Below are 22,189 nucleotides of genomic sequence, written 5' to 3' on the forward strand. Positions count from 1 at the left end.
TTGTTGTTGTTATGTGCCGTCGAGTCAGACCCGACTCATAGCGACCCCTCCTTGGGTTTCCGAGGCAGTATCACTACGGAAGTAGATTGCCCCATTAGCACATTAGTAGTACTTTAATTCAAGAGAATGCATTTCATGAAATGCAAATGCTTTAAGATTGTTCTCATTTGAACCCCTTGAAATATTCAATCCAATGCCTAAAAGAGGTATAATTTTTTTCTACTTCTACAACGTAGTACAGAAGACCAGTAGAAATGGCCTGCTTGGGCCTTCATTCCTTAAAGAATGCTAACTTTCTTAGTTTGGCTGGTCAAATTAAATTTAGAAGGTACCTAGGAATTTTCTCACATTTTCATCTCTGGAAGGGGCAATTAATCAAGCTCTTGTTTGAGGCAACTCTTTAATCAGAATTCTGTGGAGGGAAGTCAGAGAACTGTATATTCTGAATATTCAACAGCATATGTAATTGAAAACAGCAACAATAGAAGAAAAGTAGATTCCAGTGGGCTGATATTTTATAACCTTTGGTCAAGCTGTACTTGGCAAATTTCAACAGATTTAGTTAACCAGAGATAAAACCAAGCAGCAGAATACCACTAAAACAAAACAAAGTATTAAAACAGAATCAGGAATTACCAGAGAGAAACAATGCTCTATCTAGCAGCATTGATCCACCAGAGGCAATTTGTTGGGAGACCAGAGATGTTATTTCATAGTAGGTGCTTGAAACCGAAACTTTAGTTTCTGTAGGTCAAGCTATAGCACAACTTCATTGAGCCAGCCAAAATAGCTAAGGGAAACTAGGAAGGCCACATGTGGAACTAATTACTCATGTAGAGGCCATGACAAAGAACATTTCTCCAGACTTTTCATGGGGGCTTCACTTTCAGGAAGTTGCTATAATTACTGTTCAAGTCTAGAGCAGCCTGCAAGCTGCTGACAGATCCAACAGACAAGGAGGAGGGAAAGAGGGGAAAAAAAATGAACTTATCTGCCCTTTTTGACGAGTGAAAATACCAGAAAATAAAGTACCACAGGAAAGCCCAAAAAGGTTTCCAAATGAGTCCTGACTTCCAGTGTTCAACTTTCTGTTTACTTTTTATATCTATCCTCTATCTCCCAATTACATTTCTAGCGGATGGGACGGCAAATTTGTACTTCTACACTAACTCACTTTCAGTTGGCCACAGCAGAACTGTACATCTTGACTCTCTTTTTACAGCTTTTCCATACTGGGGCCCACTTCCTGCCCAGTTGAAAAAAATCTGGCCTGAAGATGAAATGACTGCTTAACATTACACTAAAACATCTGGTACCATTTTATGCACAGACCCATGTCTGAGAGCAGGCAATTCTAGCGGTCTCTCCTGCGGCACAGCGCATACCCAAACCTCCCCAGGGTGACATCATCCCATATATGGACTCTCCAGCCCAGCCCTCCCCCTTTTCCTGGTCCTAAATTCATTGCCAGTTCCCCAGTCTGCAGCAAATGTGCCACGTCAAGACTGGAAATCACAGCCCTTGAGTGTGTCTCAGTCAGTGCAGCAGAGTTCGGGGGGGAAGTCGAATGCAGCCCCCGATGCAGGAAGGGAGGCTTTTCCCCAAGACTGGGAGAGGATTTTAAGTAAATAGATGGAAGCTTCTGGAGATCCTGCTCCGTCGCCCCAGTGTTCAGACTACCTGTTCAGGACAATGCCGTTGTACAGTAGTCTGCACATTGGTTAGACTGGGCAAGGGAGAGCAACGCCATGGACTGCTGAGGACAAAATTTGCTGTTTCGGAGGAGAAGACAGTTGTTTGCTCTTTTTTCGAATCTCATATCCAGTGTTTTTCTTCACAGGTTTTGCACACTAGGGACCAAGAAACCCTCGGGGACACTTCAGAGAAAGGACTGCTCAAGAGAAGACCTGCTGGTAAGGCCTTCTTGACTACTCACCTAGGTGTGTATCCAATGATTTAAGATGCGAGAGAAACCGAGGTGTATACATGATGGATAGTGATGTTTTTAATTTTAAAAGAGCAACAAATGTGTGGTACATAGCAATTTATACTTTGTTGTTTTATTTTTGAAGATTTCGCATTTAAACATTTTCTTTAAATTAAAGGTTTCCCCAGTCAAAATGAAATATATGCAAAAACACTCCAAGCCCTTAAGAATAATTTAACAAGGGTAGTTTTGAAGTAATAATTCAGAGACTTAAAAAAAAAAAAACCACCCTATTTTAATGAAGGTTGTATGTATAACTTTTAACACCACAGGGTTGAATCCATTTTGTACCAAACTAAAGAATACTTGCTATTAAAAAATGTTATGTGGATAGTGCTTTCCTGAATATTTACTTTTATAATATAAATACCAGTAATAATAGAATCTAAAAATAAAAGGAGAACCAGCCAAGTGTTTGCCAACCAGACAATCCAAATGGGGCTTGCCCAGAGAAGAAAGCCAACACAGACCTTATGGAGTCAGCAACTGAATAAAACAGGGAACAGAAGCCTCTATCTTCAGATAACACAATATGCATCTCCGTATTTAATAAAAATAAAATCCAAGAGTGGATGATAAATGTTTGTCAGCTGAGGCCGCTTGCCTATATTTTACAGTCCTTCTACTTTTCTGGGCATTTAAAATGATAAGTTACTTTGTCTAGAATCCCACTGATAAAAAAGGAATTCGTAAACGAAGGCAGAAGTTTTCTTTGGTCACTTTCCAGCAGTCCCGGAGGTGAAGGAGGGTGGGAGAGGGGGAGGAAGGGGGAGGGAGGAAAACCCTCAAGCTGAATGAAATCCCAATAGAGACAATAATAAAGAAAGTCTGGGTTGCAATATGATATGCACTGAACTTTGGTGTTGGGTCTCTTAAAAAAAGTTCTGGAAAAATGTTATCGCCTTATCCCTAAATTTCCTCAATTTCCATTTATCTGTACCTCCAAACGATTCTATATAATGAATACTTCTCTTCTATAGGTTTTTTGGAAAAAATAGGTATAATCTTTTTTGTCTTGTTTAAACTCATTAAAGCTACAGTATTTCCTGAACAAATTTTATAAATTATAGATATTGTGACAATTGAAAAACTGTCCCAAGTTCCCTTTTGCAAACATTTTATTACAAAAATTTCTCCAAGTTCTCTCTTGTCCAAAATTTTTATTTTAAAAATTACCCTTTTCATCATCCCAAAACTGGTTTAAAAAACGTATAACTTTTCTCATCAGTTCATTGTTTTTAGGTAAAATGTAGAACACAAGGAGAAACTTAACTATCTTCTCTACCTAGATAACACAATAAAGTCATCTCTTTTTTTGTGACTTTGTGAGTTCCATATTAATTATGTTTAAAAGAACTAGTGATAGCTTTAAAATCTATATCATTTCTTTTATAGAGAGTTACTTTTTAAAACATTATTAGCTAATTTATGGGAGATTTATTATTTCAATAAATATATTTTTACTAATTGAAAAATTACTAAAGAAGAGATATAAACCATATTGTACTTTGGTAATGTTTAAGGCTTTCCAAATTTTCTATTTTTATTCTTTGGAAATGATTGAATTTCCTAACTTGTTTTCAATTAATGTATATTTAATTTAAATTTCTTTCTTTAGATTAAACGGCCTTTTCACTTCAAAGAAACTAATCTCTAGCGGTCCCTCACCTATTTTCTCCCTCAGGATTAGTTTTAACCTGGAGACAGAAGGGACATAAGGGTATTCCTGGCATTCATACAGGAGTAATATAAGATTTACTTTGTAAAGGGGTAACCAAGGAGTCCCTGCACATGCTCGACGCAGCACGAGGACATCCTCTATACAAATCCATTTCTGATGCAATAAATGCAAAGATATAGTGCTTAATTTTGAATTGTATGAACTAAAGAAAAGACCAAAAGTAAAAGATCACTTTATGAATTTCTGCTGAATGAAGTCAGGATGTTCATTTATGTGCGGGGCATACGCTAATAGTTATACACATACCACGAAAAACCACCTTGTCTATTTCCAGGTAATTAGAATAATGTTTAATTTTATCTTGATAATTCTTTATAAGGAGATATACAAATATTTTAAGGATCATGGAATCTATTCCAGAGGGAACTAACCAACAGTGAACATCTTCGACTAAAACTACCCCTTGGATATGATGGTAAGTGTGAGTATTAAAATTAGCATTACGCATTGTCATGAAAAGAAAATTGCTTATAGGGCCTGTCTCAACCACACTTCACAGAAATTTGGCCATTATTCTTTGTTTCAGTGTATGAATAACTAGAATGTCAGACTAGGTACTGGGTTGAAAGGAGAACTTTTTTCTGCCATCTAACAGAAAGAAAATTCAGAGCCTTAGCTTTAACATTGTCATTTCTTAATTGGCAGATGGTCAATACCAGTTACTCACATTTGCAAACCTTTTTTTTTGTTTTTGAACCAAAGAACTCATGATCAAAGAAGCTATGTTTATAACAACAAAATTTCACACTGATCACTTTCCTGCAATTAGTCAATAGATCTAGTCTTTCCTGCTTGGCACTCTGGCTGTTGGCCTAGATACTGTGTGTATTTTTTAAAAGACAAAACTATCTACCACCACCTCTCACCTACGGACCACCCAAGTATTTTGCTCTGTGGGAATGAATTTAGGCATAAATTCCTAATGAGAGATTTTTTTTTCTTCTTCTTTTGATTGAAATATTAAAGTGTTACAGGATATGAAAAGAAAGTACTACTTGGTAATGTAAAAGAATTCATTTATCCATTAGCATCCATCCTCACTAAAGAAAAGCCATGCTTTCTTAATCTCTACAAGAGATCTGTCTTTTAAAAACAATCCACTTTCCTTTTCACTAAAGAGAAAAGCTCACTCATCATAATTTTCAAGTAATAACTAAGTGACCGTCACTCAGAAATGCCGGGTAAAAATAACAAAAAGGTCAAGCTTTAACCTGAGAGGAGACAGGAAATTCCTGAATCAAGATTGAAACTTTCTTAATGCAAACCCCATTTTACGTTGCTGTCCTGCAAATGATGTCCATATAAATTTACCCATTTTACTAAGATTTCTTATTAGAATCTTTATCACTTTTAGTAAATAGGGACAAATGAAGTAAATTAAGAAAAATAATGAAGTCTTGACTCTAAGTTTCCTGACTTTAACCATGACAGCCTGTTTCTGGGAAAAGCTTTGGTTTAATTTTGAGGTAGAGGACTTAGAAATAATTATTTTCTTAAGGAACAAAAGACAAAGGAAGAAGAAGAAGAAAACACAGGGCACAATAAATTAATAGTTACGTAGGATGATATAATGTAAATACCTCTTTCGTATTTTATCTAGTACTTTAAGTGCTAATAAATTAATATTTACCCTATAGTTTGGGAGATAGAAGAAAAATCTTAAATATTTTTCACCCTTTCATCTTTTTAACAAGTTTAGATGCAAGTTCAACACAACTATGAAAGCGTGCATATGCTACATACTTAGTACAATTATGTTTAAAAAATCTATCAGAAACACAAATGGTCAAAAGCTTTATGAGCAGAGCAATCATTTTCAATGAGACTTTTACCCCTGAAATACAGTTACCTATTTTCAGGCTCAAAATTTTTAGATATCTTGGTTTAATAAAACTGTTTCTTATTAAAGGATAACATATGAACTCACAAATATTTCTTTTTATTTTTTCAGGTTGCATGCATCATTCCTTTAATTGAGAGAGTTAACTGGATCAAATTATTTATGGGAGAGAGAGGGAAAACTATACAGAATGATAGTGATATTTACCGTCCCTCAATATACTCTTTGTGAGTGAATCACTCTATAGTAATAGCAACAATAACAATATAGTATTTTGAGGTACTTTTGTTTGTTTGTTTGCATACTCTGACCTTGTAATTATTTAAACAGTACCCAATTTTAGTGATGTTTTTGATTCTGTCAAGAAAAAAAAAGTTGATCTATTCTGAAGTGATGGCCCAAAACAGAATCAGACATTTATTTTCTTGAAATAAATGAACATAAAATAGCACTTATCAACTCTTTCTTAAAACTATATCAAATCTATCTAACCACCACACAAAAGTTCATATTTCTAGAAAATTGTCATTTGTTCAGTTTTTAAAAGCTATTTTGCTCTCCATAAAGCTTCTATTTACTGTTTATCAGAACTTTACAATTGAAAGTGAATAGCAAACTATTTGTTTTCTTTCAAAGTTCTTTGAAAAAATTTCTAAGTCTATATACTCCTTGGACAGTAAGTTGGTTTTTGTTTGTTTGTTTGCGTTTGTTTTTTAAAAATTCCACTTATTGGAATTTTGACTATCTGGATATTTTGTTTTTAAAAGGACAGGGGGATCTGTTAAATGCCTCTGTGCATGTGAATTGATACCTTATATTAAAATAGCCAGTAGAATTCTTCTTTATTCAACAGAATTAAACTGTGTATCTGTATATTTAACACCATTAACTCTTCCTTAGATAAATCATAAAGAAATTTTCTACAGGGTCTGTTTTAAATTTTTGGATATGAAATGAAGCTTCCTTTTCTGTGTTTGAGGTACTATTTTGTAACTATATTCCACTAACAATGCCCAAAACAAGTTCTGAGCATCCCTGTGAGTAAGCTTCCAGTTTATACCCTTTAGATTCGTGGCATAGCCCTGTAGTAAATTCAGAGATATATAAATTAAACCCACAACTTCTTTTTTATTTGGTCTTCACTATCATACTCAGGAATTTTGCATTAAAAGCAAAATGAGAAATTTAAAGAACTTCTTGTTTAATAAAGTATTGGTAAAATGATATCCCCATGCAAAAGCATCAGATACCAAAGTCAGATAGGTGGGTTGCCAAATACATTAGAGGCTCATTAATTATTTTGAAAATGGCTGCTGTTTCCATGTAAATGATAAGTCTCTCTTTCATAGACAAGGTTATGGTACTTATCTCCTACAAGAAACAAGGATAAACATAGTCTTTATCTTTAACTTCAGTATTAAAATATGCAGAGTTTACTCGAAGAGGAGAAACATCTGGTTCAATTACTCTGAACTCTTGACTACATGTGGGCCAGTAATAATATGAATTGGATTTAAGAATAAGCCTTGTTTTTAATCGTTTTTCCCCCCTTAAAACTTCAATATGAGTTTTCTGTTATGCAAGTTATCCACATTAGCACATCTGGAACAATTGTAAAAGTGTACTTTTTGAATAAAGCCAAAAGTCTAACTTGTTTTTAGTTCTATAATGTTTTGATGTTTAATTCTATTGTGTGTTTTTCTCCCTTTCCCCTTACCCTCCAAAATCACCAAATCTGGAAAACAGACTGATTGTATCTGCCCATGAGCAAAGGAAACCTGAAGGAACCAAGGGCCTGGCTGGACGGAGTTGTCATGTGTCTGCCTGTCTACACTTGCTGTGCAGAACATCCGCTCACCTGTACAGCAGGCACAGACAGGCAGTCACATGACAACCCAGCCTGAAAGACAACCAGCCATTGAGAGAGCAGCCCTCACACCATAGCATCTACACCAAGAGCTACAACCAAAATGAGGGGCTGTGGGGGCCTGGGTTTTTAATCTGTTGGCTTAATACTTACCGCGTATGTATTATTACTATTTTATCATTTATTTTTATTCAAATATTGAAACCCACCAAAAGTAAACTGAGTGGTGCCTATGAAATATAATAAAACCCATTTCTGAAAACATTCCTGTGCTTTTGATAGTTCTCTTTTCCTAACTGTTGTCAGTAAATCACTACCCTTGACCTTCATTGTTCACAGTTTTGCAGCATCTCATAATCGATATAACAATATAACTTTAGTCTGATGCTTGACAAAGAATAAGTAAGCTAAGGCTAGTTTTCAATATCATGACTTTTTCCTCAAAACAAGAAAAGGAAAGAAAAAGGGGAAGAATAATGTTCCAGAGGATCATATATTTTGAGTTAATAAATTCTGCCAATCTGAAAAGACTATTTATTTCCAACATAAATTTCCAAATGTATTAAAATAATTGCTTTTACTTTTTTGACATATGGAAAAATGAAACTGAAACCCTGATTTTTTGAAGTGCCATAAAATACCACCCATATTTATCATTATGTCACTGTTTAATTAAGAGGGAACTTATGTTACAGTTGTAGGAGTGGAATTTACCAGGCAAAACATTCACTTGGAATACATGCTTCCATTCACTGTAAACTTACAAACTTTGAAACTGTCAGGAAATTTAATATTTCCAAAAAGAACAAGAAGAGATATTACTGAATATGCAGTGAATACAGTCATATCTGCTGTGGGAATATTAAAACTTCAACTTATTTGCTGTAACCTAGAGGGAAATGATCAAGCCTTGCTTTTGTATATGAATATTCGTAACACTTAAGGGTAAAAAGTGGGGAAATGGATAAAATTTGAAATGTGTCTATTCTGATTTGATTGTTTTAAAATTAAATTTTTTCTCCTTGGAAAGATTATTCTAGTCAAGCTTTAAAAAATGTAACCCAAAACTGTTTATCCGTTTTCAAAAAATTAATAATTAACCATTTCAGGTACGTATTTTAGACTAATTTTCATACAGATATTTCATTTTAAAAATGAAAGATTTAGTCTTAAGGCTAAGCACCTTATGGGGTTCAAAAATTCTATGATTTTATGATATTTACCCAAACCAGACACAGTAGTTTCTTTTCTTTCTTTTTTAAAAACTGAGTGATGGAGGAAACTATGAAGTAAAAATATGATTAAATGTCTTGTATTTAAACATCTGGCTATAAGGAAATACATCATCTGCTAAAATACACTTCTGCAAAACACATTGTGTAATGCAGGTTTTTACCTTAAAGTACCATGGCTAGCATATAAGATAGTAGATAATACTTCACAAAATGTAAAATATAAACAGGAAGACAATGTAAAAGTGCCTTACAGAATATTTACATAGTACCACACAATTTAAGAGCTTGATACAAGTGCTGTGTACAGAAGTCTACATATGGAATCATTCTACTGGAGCCAGCCATGCAGTCCCCGGACAGTGTTGATAGCACACAGGATAACACAATGGCCACCAGAGCAGGAAGGAGACTGCTCCATCCACCAAACTCCAAAAGGAAAGCTCGGAAGGCAGCCGAGTCATCCTACATGAGTGATTTCAGCAGAAAGTTTCAAATAATTTTCCCTTAAAACATGAGGTTAATACCTTGGAGGAGCAATCCACCTCCATAAAGATTTACACTTGGAACACAATAGGGATCCTTGTGAGTCAGAATCATCTCAATGGCAGTGGTTTTTTTTTTTTTTTTGGTTTTGCATTTTTTTTCCTTAGCTCTCAAAAATGCTTGAAATTATTTTTTAAAAATTCATTAGATAAATCACATTTTTAAACTTCACTCTTCTGAGGAAGAGTAATACAAAGTGTAATTAATGTTCTAACATAAAGTTTTGAGCAGGGCAAACTATATAGATGTATGAGTTTAGACCTATAAGTATTTTTAATAAATCTGAAATAGGATTTGTTGCTATGGTTTACCGAAAAATACTACTTTTTCCTCAAAATTATAAATCTGTGGATAACGTCAGAATGTAAAAATGTTTATATGAAATAATCCTACATTTAAAATCATAACACTATGATCATAAAGAATTTTAAGTAACATAAACATACTAAAATTCAACATTTATTGGGGATTTTTTTCTAAAAAAATACCTAAGTTTTGACTGACTACAACAGGTCAACAAGGAATGTGAACAGTGCCCACAGTGCCGGTCCTATGACTTCCTCCATCAAAAGGAGGACACTGATGTAGCAGGAAATATGTGGGGCTGTGAAAGTATAAGTGAAACGGAAAAAGAGTAAAGGATTTCTATAACTTCTTGGTCTCAAAACTTTGGCCATCCAGGGCTGTAGCTGTCATTTTGTTTCCTGTTACCAAAGTTACGTATGTCATCTGTTACAGCGACAAAACAAAAACAACCCTAAATAAATATCCCTATAAGGGAATTATATAATCTCTTTATCAAGTTATCCAAACACTTCAACCCACAAAAATGAGGCCTGTAATTTCCTAAGAGTCCAAAGAATGTCCTATTTCAACGCAGATTTTGGATTTTCTTCAATAGTGTTTAAAAAAAAAAAAAAAAAAAACAATACCATCAAGTCGATTCCGACTAATAGGGACCCTACATGACAGAGCTCCCAAAGGGTTTCCAAGGCTATAAATTTTTATGGAAGCAGACTGCCACATCTTTCTCCCACACAGTGCCTGTTGGGTTTGAAATCAACCTTTCAGTTCACAGCAGAGCACTTTAACCACTCATCACCAGGGCTCCCTCAGTAACGTAAAGTTAGTACATTTCTATTGAAAATGCTTGTGTTTGCGTTGCCCTATTTTCCTATGACTATCACATCATGATTTTAATGTTTGCATTAGACAACAGACATAGAATATTGACTGTTATTATTATGCATAAATTAGCAGTCTCATTTCTTCAGAGATATTTTAATTATTACTTGCACAGTTCTCAATGATATCAAGAAAAATAAGGTTCTTTTGTCCTTGAGACTGAGTATCCCATTCTAAAATTCATATTTTATACATATTTTAAAGGAAGGTCATTACATTTATCTAAATCTCATTTTAAAATATTAAAGTAAAATGACCTAGAACCAAAATCTGTTGAAATGACAGTTTCTATTTTATCTCCACACCTTGATCTTTTCTAAATTCCTCCCAAGAATTGTGAAAACTATATATTAACAGTGTGTAGGGAAAAAACAAAACAAAAAAAAACTGCTGTAGATTCTGACTCATATATTACAGAGTAGAAGTGTGCTCCAGAGAATTTTTTGGATCTGTTTTACAAAAGCAGATTGCCAGGTCTTTCATCAGCAGCACCACGTGGTAGGTTCAAATTACCAACCTTTAGGTTAGGAGTTGAGCACCAGCCATTTGCACAAAATAACGATGTGAAATTAAATTTCTGTTTAAATAATCTTCAAACTAGGAAGTCAAATTCATAAAATCAGAAAAAAACAAAACAAAACATTAATCTTTAAATTAAGAAAAATTTAAGATGTTCTCTCTCTAATGGTAATTTTCCTTTAATTCAATAATTCCATTTAGGTACTTGAGAAGGACCTCTGTTAGCAGAGTAGTTAAAGCATTCAGGTGCTAACTAAAGGTCGGTGGTTTGAACCCACCAGCTGCTCTATAGGAGAAAGATGAGGCAGTTTGCTTTGGTAAAGATTTACAGCTTTGGAACCCCTATCGTGTAGTTCTACTTGTTCCTAAAGGATTGCTATGAGTTAGATTCAACTTGACGGCAGTGGGGTTTTTGGTTTAGGCACTCGACACACCAGGATGTGGTGAACTGGCATGGTACTCTTGTTTATTTGCTCAATCTTATCTTTACTCAAACAATATTTACTTGTTGTTGTTATGTGCTGTAGAGTTGGACCTGACTCATAGCGACCCCTCCTTGGGTTTCCGAGGCGGTATCACTACGGAAGTAGATTGCCCAACATTCCTTCCGAGGAGTGGCTGGTGGGTTTGAACTGCCAGCCTTCTGGTTAGCAGTTGAGTGCCTTAGCCACTATGCTACTGCTATTAGTGCTGTGTCCACTGGTGATAGAACAGTGAACAAGACCATGGCTCCTGGTCACAAGGGGCTTATAGTTTAGCAGGAACTTACACATTCATCCAATACTTAGAAAGTGTGGTAAGCTGTTGTATCAATTTTCACCTTGTGAAGAATCACCTAAATCCATACATTTCTATCAATTTCCATCAAATCACTGTAGTCAACTTCTATCATCTCTTAGTGACCAAAGCAATAGCTTTCAAACAAATCCCAAATCTAGTTTTGCCCTCCTCCAATTAAATCATCACAAGGGATCCAAAGGGATCTTTTATAAATTCAATTCTGACCATGTGATTCTCCAGCTTAAAAACTTTAAAGGTTTCTCATCATTTTTAGACAAAAATCAAAACTTTTAATACCTTTAGAAGTCACTTTCCCTTTCCCTTATTGTTCCAGTCACATTATCCTTAATTCAGTTTCTTAAAATCATCAAGCTAAATCCTACCTTGAGGCATTAACACAAACCTTCTTGGACCACCCAATTTAAAGCCTCCCCACCCATGACCATCCCAGACATTAAGCCAAACATGCTGCTGGTTTTAATTTCTTCAGAGCCTCAAATCAGTATCAGATAGGTTGTCCTGTTTGCTCACATGTTTTTTCCAATAGAAAAAATCTTTCATGAGGGCAAGTACCTTGCTGATCACCTCACCCCTAGTCACTAGGATAGTCTCTGGTACACAGCAGGTACTCAATAAATACTTGTTGCAAAATTTTCAGGTGATTAACAGCACAGCACTAACACTTAGCAGCTGGCCAAGTTACTCATTCTCATACTGCCTCAGAGACCCAAGGAGGGGTCACTATGAGTCAGAACCAAGTCGACATCAGTGAGTTTTTAGTTTTTAAGTAGGGTTCAGACACTAAGAGGGAACTCAGATCCCGTGAGTTCAGTGAGCCTTTCCATGCCATTTCCCCTATGAAAATTGAGCCTCAATTTTCATCTCTAAAATGAAGAATGCGAATAAATACTAATGTAGCTCAGTGTCTTGTAGACCATAAATAATAAATGTTAACCATTATGATTATCATCATTTTCTTCAAGATCATTCAGATTGAAAGCTGACTTTCATGAGGTGAAAGGGGTATACTAAATAGGGGAAATACTATTTACAATTGCTGCTAACAAGGGAGCCTCTTGTTAAATGGAAGGCCATTTGGTTTGGTAGAGCACTTTGACCAGCTTGGAGATGCAAAGATGAGCCTGTAGTGGAGGATGGGTCAGATGCTGAGGAGGCGAGCTGTTTTTTATAATGGTGTGAGAAGTACTTTGTGTTTGGGATAATCCAGATGGCCAATATTGAGGGGAAAGATGAGAAGGAGAAGAGAAATAGAGAAGCCAATATGCTGTTGTTGGGCTGAGCCAGTACAGGCCTTGTCTCCAGGACACCCTAGTTACTCCTACTATTTACAGGGGCATCTAGCATGCATTTGAGTTTGTTTGAATTGCTGGATTGCTTCTTCTAATTGATCAGTAAAGTACAACAAACAGCCTTGTAGTATTATTTTCATAGAAATCAAAGGTGCTAGGAGTACTATCTATTCCAGATCACAAGGGGATACATGTGGACACACAACTGCATGTCCAAGCTCTGCCCTCACCCCACAAACAGCTACCCCTAGCCACATAGGCATAGGAATGTGTACATAGGCAGGATGCCCTTGGAAGGATAAACCCAATATGGGGTTCATACAGTCTCTGAAAATGCTCTCAGGGTCATTTGTATCGGAAACTCTTGTTTGGGGTATTACAGCATGATCTAGAAAGATGGGCAGGTTTAGGTAAATCCCCTTGATGATAAATTATAAACTGTCTAGCTCTGTGAAAGATGGTCTCTTTGTACATTGCAGGAAGCCTTAATTTGGGAGTGATATTAGAGGATAGCATACAGCCTAGTAGATAGATTAATTATGTCTACCATAACCACACTGTTCTTATAAAGACTCCTTAAAGATAATGTGGAAATTTAGCATCATTGCTTGGGATGCAGGTGGAAACTTTTCTATTAAGCTCACCTGTCAGTAACATTCCAAACCAAAACAAACTTACTGCCGTCGAATCAGTCCTGACTCATAGCAACCTCTCCTTGAGTTTCCGAGGGGGTATCTCTAGAAGTAGATTGTCCAATCTTCCTTCCGATCAGTAACATTATAGATAATGTAACTGTTATATAGAGCATTTATTTTAAAAGTTCAGTCACAGATATTGAAGGAGGTTCAGGAGCCTGTCCAAAACTCAAGAGTAGTATGGCTAGATCCATTCAAGAAAGGGAGAAAAGCAGGGACAATTCTAGGAGATTTACTATTACAATTATGCTGACTCCAGCTTAAAATTATTAGAAAGGGTTATCATGCTATTGTCTCTGCAGTTTGATATCATCGATTCTCACTCTTGGTTGAGATGTGGGAGAACCATAGGGTAGATGGCATGGGAAAGGCTCACTGAACTTATGGGATCCGAGTTCCCTCTTATTGCTGGAACCCTACCTTAAAAACTAAAAACTCACTGCTGTCAACTTGGTTCTGACTCATAGTGACCCCTCCTTGGGTCTCTGAGGCAGTATCTCTATGGAAGTAGATTGACCAGTCTTCCTTCCGAGGAGTGGCTGGTGGGTTTGAACCACTAGCCTTCTGGTTCGTGGTCAAATGCCTAAAAACTCTCCTTAAAAAACTCAAAAAAAAAAAATTCACAATATGAAATGACAACAATTAGGAAATTAGAATACATGTGAGTCAAAGAAAGGCACTGTAGTGAGAAGGTATGATGTTATTTGTAATAATAAGAATAAAGAAATCAGTGTAATATCTTAAAGTTTATTAGGGTATTTACTAATATGTGACTTCTTAGAGTCCTACAAAATCACCCTTGAGGTGATTTGGTGAGCAATGACCCCATTCAATAAAAGAAAAGATGAAGACTCAGGGAAGTGAAGTCTTAGTCTTGCTCCAGCGCTGGCAGTCAGTCATAGCAAATCCACACACTCTAGCACCCTGCCCTTTCCAATGCAACAGACACACGTTGTAACTGCACACTTCTATTTTCTATTTGTTGTAATCATGTACTCATGAGGAAGCTTCAGCAATGATGTAAAAGTTACCCTGAGTCTCAGAAGAAGGAGTACAGGACTGGTGATGACAAGCTCATGAAGTTCTAAAGTCTTCTTCATTCTCTACAAGGAGCATAACGTGCCTTCCAATGGGCTTATGTCAGTACCCAGAGAGCCAGGAAGGGATATTCTAAAGCCCTAGTTCAAACAGCAATAGCTACAGCTGAGTCTTCAGAGCCCCTGTTAGCAGCACCCAGGGAAAGGTCAATGCTGAGATGTCTGGAAATCAAGTTAATAAATCTTCTCTGGGACCAGGTTGGCTTGGACAAGTCCAGGAGTCTCTGAGATTCTTATATACCAAGGATTCTTATACCACACAAATAGGATCTGATGGTGGGGGGCTCAGGGCTCTGATAGCTTGGGTTCAAACTCCTGCCTTGCCACCAACTAGCTTTGTGATCTTGGGAAGATACTTATCTTCACTAACACTAAATGTTCTGCAGTAAGGGAAATTGGGTCCTATAGAAACAGCTTGTCAAATGGTGTTTTTTAGTTTTCTCCTCTGAAAAAATAAGAATCATAGTATTACCTATCCTTAGGATTGTAGCGGGGATTAAAGGAGCTATTTTATGCATGTAAAACACTAGCTATTACTGTTATGATTCCTCAGTAAAAATCTTATGCTTTCCCTTGAATAACTGGGAAACACTGATACATATGGAAAGGAACATAATCGATCTTCTGAATCCTTGGAAACGAAATATGTCTAAGAGAAGACCTCATGGGCAAATGAACACCAAAGTAAATAATCTATTTACTGATTTTTTTTCCCCCTAGGGAGGCATGTCAATGCTCTTGAAACTGTGGTCTGTAAACACTAGAGCTTCCCACAGAACAAGAGATATCTCTAAGCAGGCAGCATAGAAAGAAACCATTGCTAATCCTCAGATATTTGCAATGGTCAGTGAAATACATGGCATAAAAGTTTAAATAAAAACAATGGAATAGACCTTTTCCTTTGATGTTTCTATAGCATTTAATTTCCCTTATGGCAGAAAATTTAGTGGCAATCAAACAATCATTCAATATTTTTTAAACACACTAGTATATACAAACCACTTGGGAAATGAACATGGAACTTTTTCTTCAAGAAACTGTGAGACACCAAACTTTTCCTTCAAGAATCGAGACCAGAAACCTTGTGTCAAGTCAGGATGTTGTTGTTGTGTTGTTATGTGCCGTCGAGTTGGCCCGACTCATAGCGACCCCTCCTTGGGTTTCCGAGGCAGTATCACTACAGAAGTAGGATTGCCCAACCTTCCTTCTGAGGAGTGGCTGGTGGGTTTGAACCACCAGCCGTCTGGTTAGCAGGCAAGTGTCTTAGCCACTAACTTTTAAGCTTGAAACGTGTGCCCTTTATTGCCAAACAAAATTGGAATAATCTTACCTGTTAAGTAGTTTTTGCTACAAGGAAGAATTCTTAGCTAATGTTTATAGGCTACATTATAAGCTCCAAAAACTTCTTGGGTCAGACCACGACTATTAAAACTTCCAAAACATAGTTTAATTTTCAACCATGCCCTCTCAAATTTAGCAGTATCACTATTATAGCACTTCAATGGTTCTGCAAGGCTGAAGTGACTTTTTTTTTTTTTTTTTTTGGTACGTCTATAGCTGTCAAATTTAAAGGAGTAGTAAGTCATTGGACCAAAATTATTTATGTATAACATGAACCAGAAAGCCATAATTATCATAGTTCAGTCTTTTACATAGATATCAAAGTCTCAAAGAAAAAAAATGTAAAAACAATGATCTGAGACTCAACTCAAGCATAGTGATTTGGACATTTTCAAAAGCCTATCATTTGAGACAGATATTATAACAATTCCAAAATGCTTTATAACCTCTGCATCAACGTTATTAACTTCATTGTTAAGATGTTGATTACCTTGGTCCTTTTCAACTCATTATTTAGTGAACACTTCTTTCCTCATACCAGTACCTTTACATCATTATAAAGAAGAGTTGCTTAGAATCTCTGATCCCTAACTCCATTTCTTCAGGTAATCAAACATGATGAGTATTTTGTTGCTGTTATGTGCCGTGGAGTTGGACCCGACTCATAGTGACCCCTCCTTGGGTTTCCGAGGCAGTATCGCTTCAGAAGTAGATTGCCCCACCTTCCTTCCAAGGAGTGGCTGGTGGGTGGAACCGCCAGCCTTCTGATTAACAGTCAAATGCCTTAGGCACTATGCTACCAGTGCTCCCATGATGAGTATACCAAAGAAATAAACAGGAAAAGAAATGTGAGGAGAATATCATCAAATAAAAAAATCTATGAGGAAGAAATAGTGCTACTTCAAATGAACACCTCAAGCTAAATCTTAATGAAAGGGAACCACTAGTGTCTCAAATTTGTATATTACCATAATAAATTAATTAAAATTAGAAACACTTTAATAAGAAAATTCTGTTATTCTCTGTGATTTACCTCATCATCTTTATACCAGGACAAGCTTTCAGCAGTAAGGACAAACCAGTATCCTTTTGAGCCTCCTTTCATGATGCCAATGTTGCTGATGGTTAGCCAGCCCTTGCGAATCACCTACAAAACAAGAAATCAGCAGAGGAGATGTATAGTTTAGCATAGTTCACCTTTCACACAAATCTTGAACTAAGTGAAGTAAAAAACAAGATACAAATTGCAGTAAGAATTGCATTGTTCCCCCAAAACTCAACTTCAATTAAGATACCAAAACCAAAACCAAACCCACTGCCATTAGGTCGTTTCCAACTCATTGCGAACTCCACTGGGTTTTGGAGGCTGTAAATCTTTACAGAAGTAGATTGCCCCATCTTCCTTCCACAGAGAAGCTGGTGGGTTTGAACTGGGCAGTCAAGTCCCTTATCGACTATGCCACCAGAGCTCTTTGTCTCAAGATATTCAAGATAATCGATCTTCCAAAAGTGTAGAAGACGAGAGGGAAGTTTCCCGCCAATTAATGCAATCAAAATTGTGGATTTATATGGATGGTGGAAGCAGAGTTACTAAAACAAACAGGAAATGAAATGAGGCAGATGAGTAGGCTTTGCTAGCCCTACTTATGGCATTGCTTCTACACTTAAATGCACTTATTTGACTGAATAAACAATAGACTCTCCATGCCCACTGCCTCTTCTTCTCTTCCAACCTACTAGCCCATGTGTTTCCCTGCTCATTAGGACTTCCAGCAGGAGCTGGCAGCAAAGGACAAAAAGTAATTCAACCAATTAATTGGTTGCTCCTTAACAGTTCTAAAAAAGGCCAAATAAGGGAAAAAGCTGAAACAATAAGCTAAAATAAAAAATTTGGAGCTTTTTAATGGCCTTGATTATCCATCTACTTCTGGTTGTTACTTATGCTACAAAACATGCAGCATCTTCATAACATCTTTAAACAGCTTTTAAATTTTAAAACATAACTTGGATTAAAGATTTCTCAGAACTTATTTATAAATGGCATGTAAACAAAAAAGTATTATTTTCTCACAGTTGTTATAAAAGTAAATTCTGTTTTCCATATGGCCTAATATACCTTCTCCTCTATTCCAGATTATATTTGTTTCACAGAACCAGAAATAAAATACTCTAAGGAGCTCTGGTAGCATAGTGCCTAAGGCACTTGACTGCTAACCAGAGCTGGTGGTTCAAACTCACCAGCCACTCCTTGGAAGGAAGATGGGGCAATCTACTTCCGTAGTGATACCACCTCAGAAACCCAAGGAGGGGTCGCTATGAGTTGGGTTCAACTTGATGGCACATAACAACAACAACAACAACATGGAATTGTATAATCCTAATCTAAATGTCAAAAATCATCCCATACCTAATCATTCAATATCCTAGAGATGTTGAAATACTTAAAAATTACTTATTGAATGAATAATGAGTATCAAATCCTAAAGTAAGATGAAAATACCCTAATAATCAGATTTCACTTTTAGACTGCTACTAAGTTTTCTAGCTGAAGGAGAGCACCTAATCCTAGGGAAAATTTTGAAATAAACCAACACTGTCATTATAGAACTTCTATCCTTTCTACCGTACTTGCAAGTCCCAGTCACCTTCGATTTTCTGTTTCTACACAACTACCAAATGTCCATTCCTCTTTTTAATGCTCTGTAGCTTTTAAATACCTCTGTGTAGCACCCTATTCAGACCAAGACCAAGGCAATTCTATCCATTGTTCAAAATTCTCCCTCTGGTGTCATAGTGCCTAAGGCATTTGACTGCTAACCAGAAGGCTGGGCAGTCTACTTCTGTAGTGATACTGCCTCAGAAACCCAAGCAACGGTAGCTGTAAGTTGGATCTGACTTGACGGGAGTGAGTTTGGTTTGGTTTTGATTCTTATCCACTCCACCACTGTCTATCAGTTTGCTGTACTGTGATGGCTTCTGTGTCACTGTGAGGCTGAAGGCTATGCCACTGGTACTTCAAATACCAGCAGGACCACCCATGGTGGACAGGTTTCAGCAGAGCTTCCAGACTAAGGCAGACTGGGAAGAAGGATGGGGCCATCAACTTCTGAAAAAAAGGAGCACTGAAAACATTATGAATACCAGCAAAACACTGATATATTAATGGAAAAAATAAATCTGCTGCAAAAGACCTCTTTAAAGTATCAAAGAGCAAACATAATGTGTGACTAACCCAAACCATGGTATTTTCAATCACCTCACATGCATGTGAAATCTGGTGTGGTAGTTAAGGTTGTTGTCAACTTGGCTGGGCCTGTTGAGTGGCTGGGCAGCTGGATGTAGTTACTCCCCATGGTGAGATTGGCAATGAATTGCATGGTCGAATCTACTGGAGCAGCTGAGTAGTTGCTTTAGGGATGTGATCTGCTTCCAATATATAAGCAGCAGCTTTCAGGAAGGTCTCCAACTTTTTGGCACACTTGAACCCTGGATGTAGCCAAATCATTGTTCAACAGCCTGTCATGCCCTGTAAATTGTAGGACTCCTTTTGGATTTGAGTTAGTGGCCTACCATGATGTTTGGTAACATTGGGTCTGTGCCTTTTTACTTGTTGGCTTTCGATTTGTCAGCCTCAGCAGCCTGAGTGAAGAAAAGCCTCCAGCTTCAGTGGGCCAGAAGCAGGAGGTAGAGCTAAAGCCCAAGGTTGAGGAGTTTCCACCCAGCCCCTAGAGCCTGGCATTTTGAACTTGAACTTCTAGCCTCCAAAATTTCAAGAGAATAAACTCCTGCTTGTTCAAGTGGCACTAAGTAACCAAAACAGCTGGACAATGAATAAGGAAGACCAAAGAAGAATTTATGCATCTGAATTGTGGTGTTGGCAAAGAACACCTGAATATACCATGGACTGCCAGAATAATGACCAAATCTGTCCTGGAAGAAGTGCAGCTGGAATGCTCCTTTGAGTGAGAATGACCAGACTTCATCTCACCTACTTTGGTCATGTTGTCAAAAAGAACAATTCCCTGAAGAAGGATGTCATGTTGGTAAAGTACAGGGTCAGAGAAAAAAGGAGAAGACCCTCAATGAGATGGACCTACATCTTTTCTCTACTTCAGAAAGAAAGAAACTATACTTCTCAATTAAAGTTTCTACTAACTATATCATAACCAAGGAGCTCTGGTAGCATAAGGCCTAAGGCACTTGACTGCTAACCAGAAGGCTGATGGTTCAAACCCACCAGCCACTTCTCGGACAGAAGGTTGGGTGATCTCCTTCTATAGTGATACTGCCTCAGAAACCCAAGGAGGGGTTGTTATGAGTTGGGTCCAACTCAACGGCACATAACAACAACAACAATATCATAAACACTGGTGTGTTTCCTAAAAATACAGATTCCTGAAGCCATATGTTGGTATTGAGCCCTTGAAATATGGCTAATCTGAATTCAGACGTGCTGTGTAAAATATGCACTAGATTTCAAAGGTTTAACACTAAAGTAAGGATGTAAAAGGTCTCACTGAATTAAAATAAAAAGTATATTATGTGTTAGAATGATGATATTTGGGTAGCCTGGGTTAGATAAAAATCTATTAATAAAATCAATTTCAAATATTCAAATATTGTATTAGTTCACTATTGTAAAAAGTCAAGGAAACGTTTATATATGAAAGGAAAATTTCTTTGTTGGTAACCAGCAATGGGGGTGGGAGGAGGAACTGCTACATAGGTAAGAAACAAGTACTGACTTGGGTGAAGGGAAAGGCAATATATCAAAAGCAAGTGACCAACAACAATAACACTAAGGAAAAGGAAGACACAGAGAGGTGCACAAGAGGTATAAACAACAAAGATAAACACTTTTACATAAACAATACTGCATTATCAGTAATAATAAACATTAATCTATGGTAGATACATAGGTAGACAAACTGAATGATCAGGTATGTCTACACAAAAGGGAATAAAGGCATGATCATATATAAGTTTGGCAGATGATATTTCTACATATGTATTTGCATGTGCTATAAGAATGCGCATATAGATAAAACTAACAGAGGGCAGAGTTATGACAGATACCATCTTAGCCACAGCCAGCTCTGAGGAGAAAGTTGTTGGACCTGTGGGCTCAGGACCATGGTCATGGGGGACATCAAGCTCAGCTGGCATAACATACTACACAAAACCACTACTCTTCTGTCAGTTTGTCATACTATGGTGGCTTACATGTTGCTGTGATGCTGGATGCTATGCCACTAGTATTTAAAATACCAGAAGAGTCACGCATTGTGGACAGGTTTCAGCAGAGCTTCCAGACTAAGAAAGACTCGGAAGAAGGAAGGGGCCATTTACTTCTCAAAGAATTACTCAGTGAAAAACTCATGAATGGCAGTGAAAAACTGTCTGATATATTACCAGAAAACTTTATGAATAGCCCTGAAACACTGTCTGACATAGCATTGGCAGATGAGCCCCTCAGGTCGGCAGGCACTCAAAATACAACTGGGAAAGAGCTGCTTCCTCAAAGTAGAGTGAGTTGACCTCAATTACATGGATGGAGTAAAGCTTTCATGACCTCCGTTTACTGATGGGGCATGACTCAACATGGGAAGAAACAGCTGCAAATGTCCATTAATAATCACAGCATGGAATGTACAAAGTGTGAATGTAGGAAAATTGCAAGTTGTCAAAAGTGAAATGGAATTCATAAAGATTGATATTCTAGATGTTAGTGAGCTGAAATGGACAGGTTTTGGCCATTCTGAATCAGACAACCATATGATCTACTATGCTGGGAATGACAAATTGAAAAGGCATGGCATGGCATGGCACTTATTGTCACAAAGAATGTTTCAAGATCTATTCTGAATGGCAGACTAGGCAGAAGGACTGCACAGACCCTCTTCAACAAAGAAAAGGGAAACCAATTGACACAGACACAGAAGATAATCTTGGACCGCTGAGCCTTGAAGGGAAGGATACAGAAGTAGACTAAACCCCAACTAGCAGAAGAATTTCCGTGAAAATACCAAAAAGGAGACATATGGAGCTG

At 37.0% G+C, this 22,189-nt stretch overlaps 1 protein-coding gene across 1 annotated transcript in view; it reads right to left on the minus strand.

Moving 5' to 3' along the window:
- Window positions 1-22,189, minus strand: part of DNM3 (dynamin 3) — a 903,988-nt gene that overhangs the window by 358,266 nt on the left and 523,533 nt on the right. The window contains exon 15 of the mRNA XM_007947116.1: window positions 17,174-17,287. Coding sequence (XP_007945307.1) covers window positions 17,174-17,287 — 114 coding nt within the window. The remainder of the gene's footprint in view (window positions 1-17,173; window positions 17,288-22,189) is intronic.

The sequence above is a fragment of the Orycteropus afer genome, unplaced genomic scaffold, assembly GCF_000298275.1.
Source record: "Orycteropus afer afer isolate SDZICR_OR568_19922 unplaced genomic scaffold, OryAfe1.0 scaffold00175, whole genome shotgun sequence".
Lineage (NCBI taxonomy): Eukaryota > Metazoa > Chordata > Mammalia > Tubulidentata > Orycteropodidae > Orycteropus > Orycteropus afer.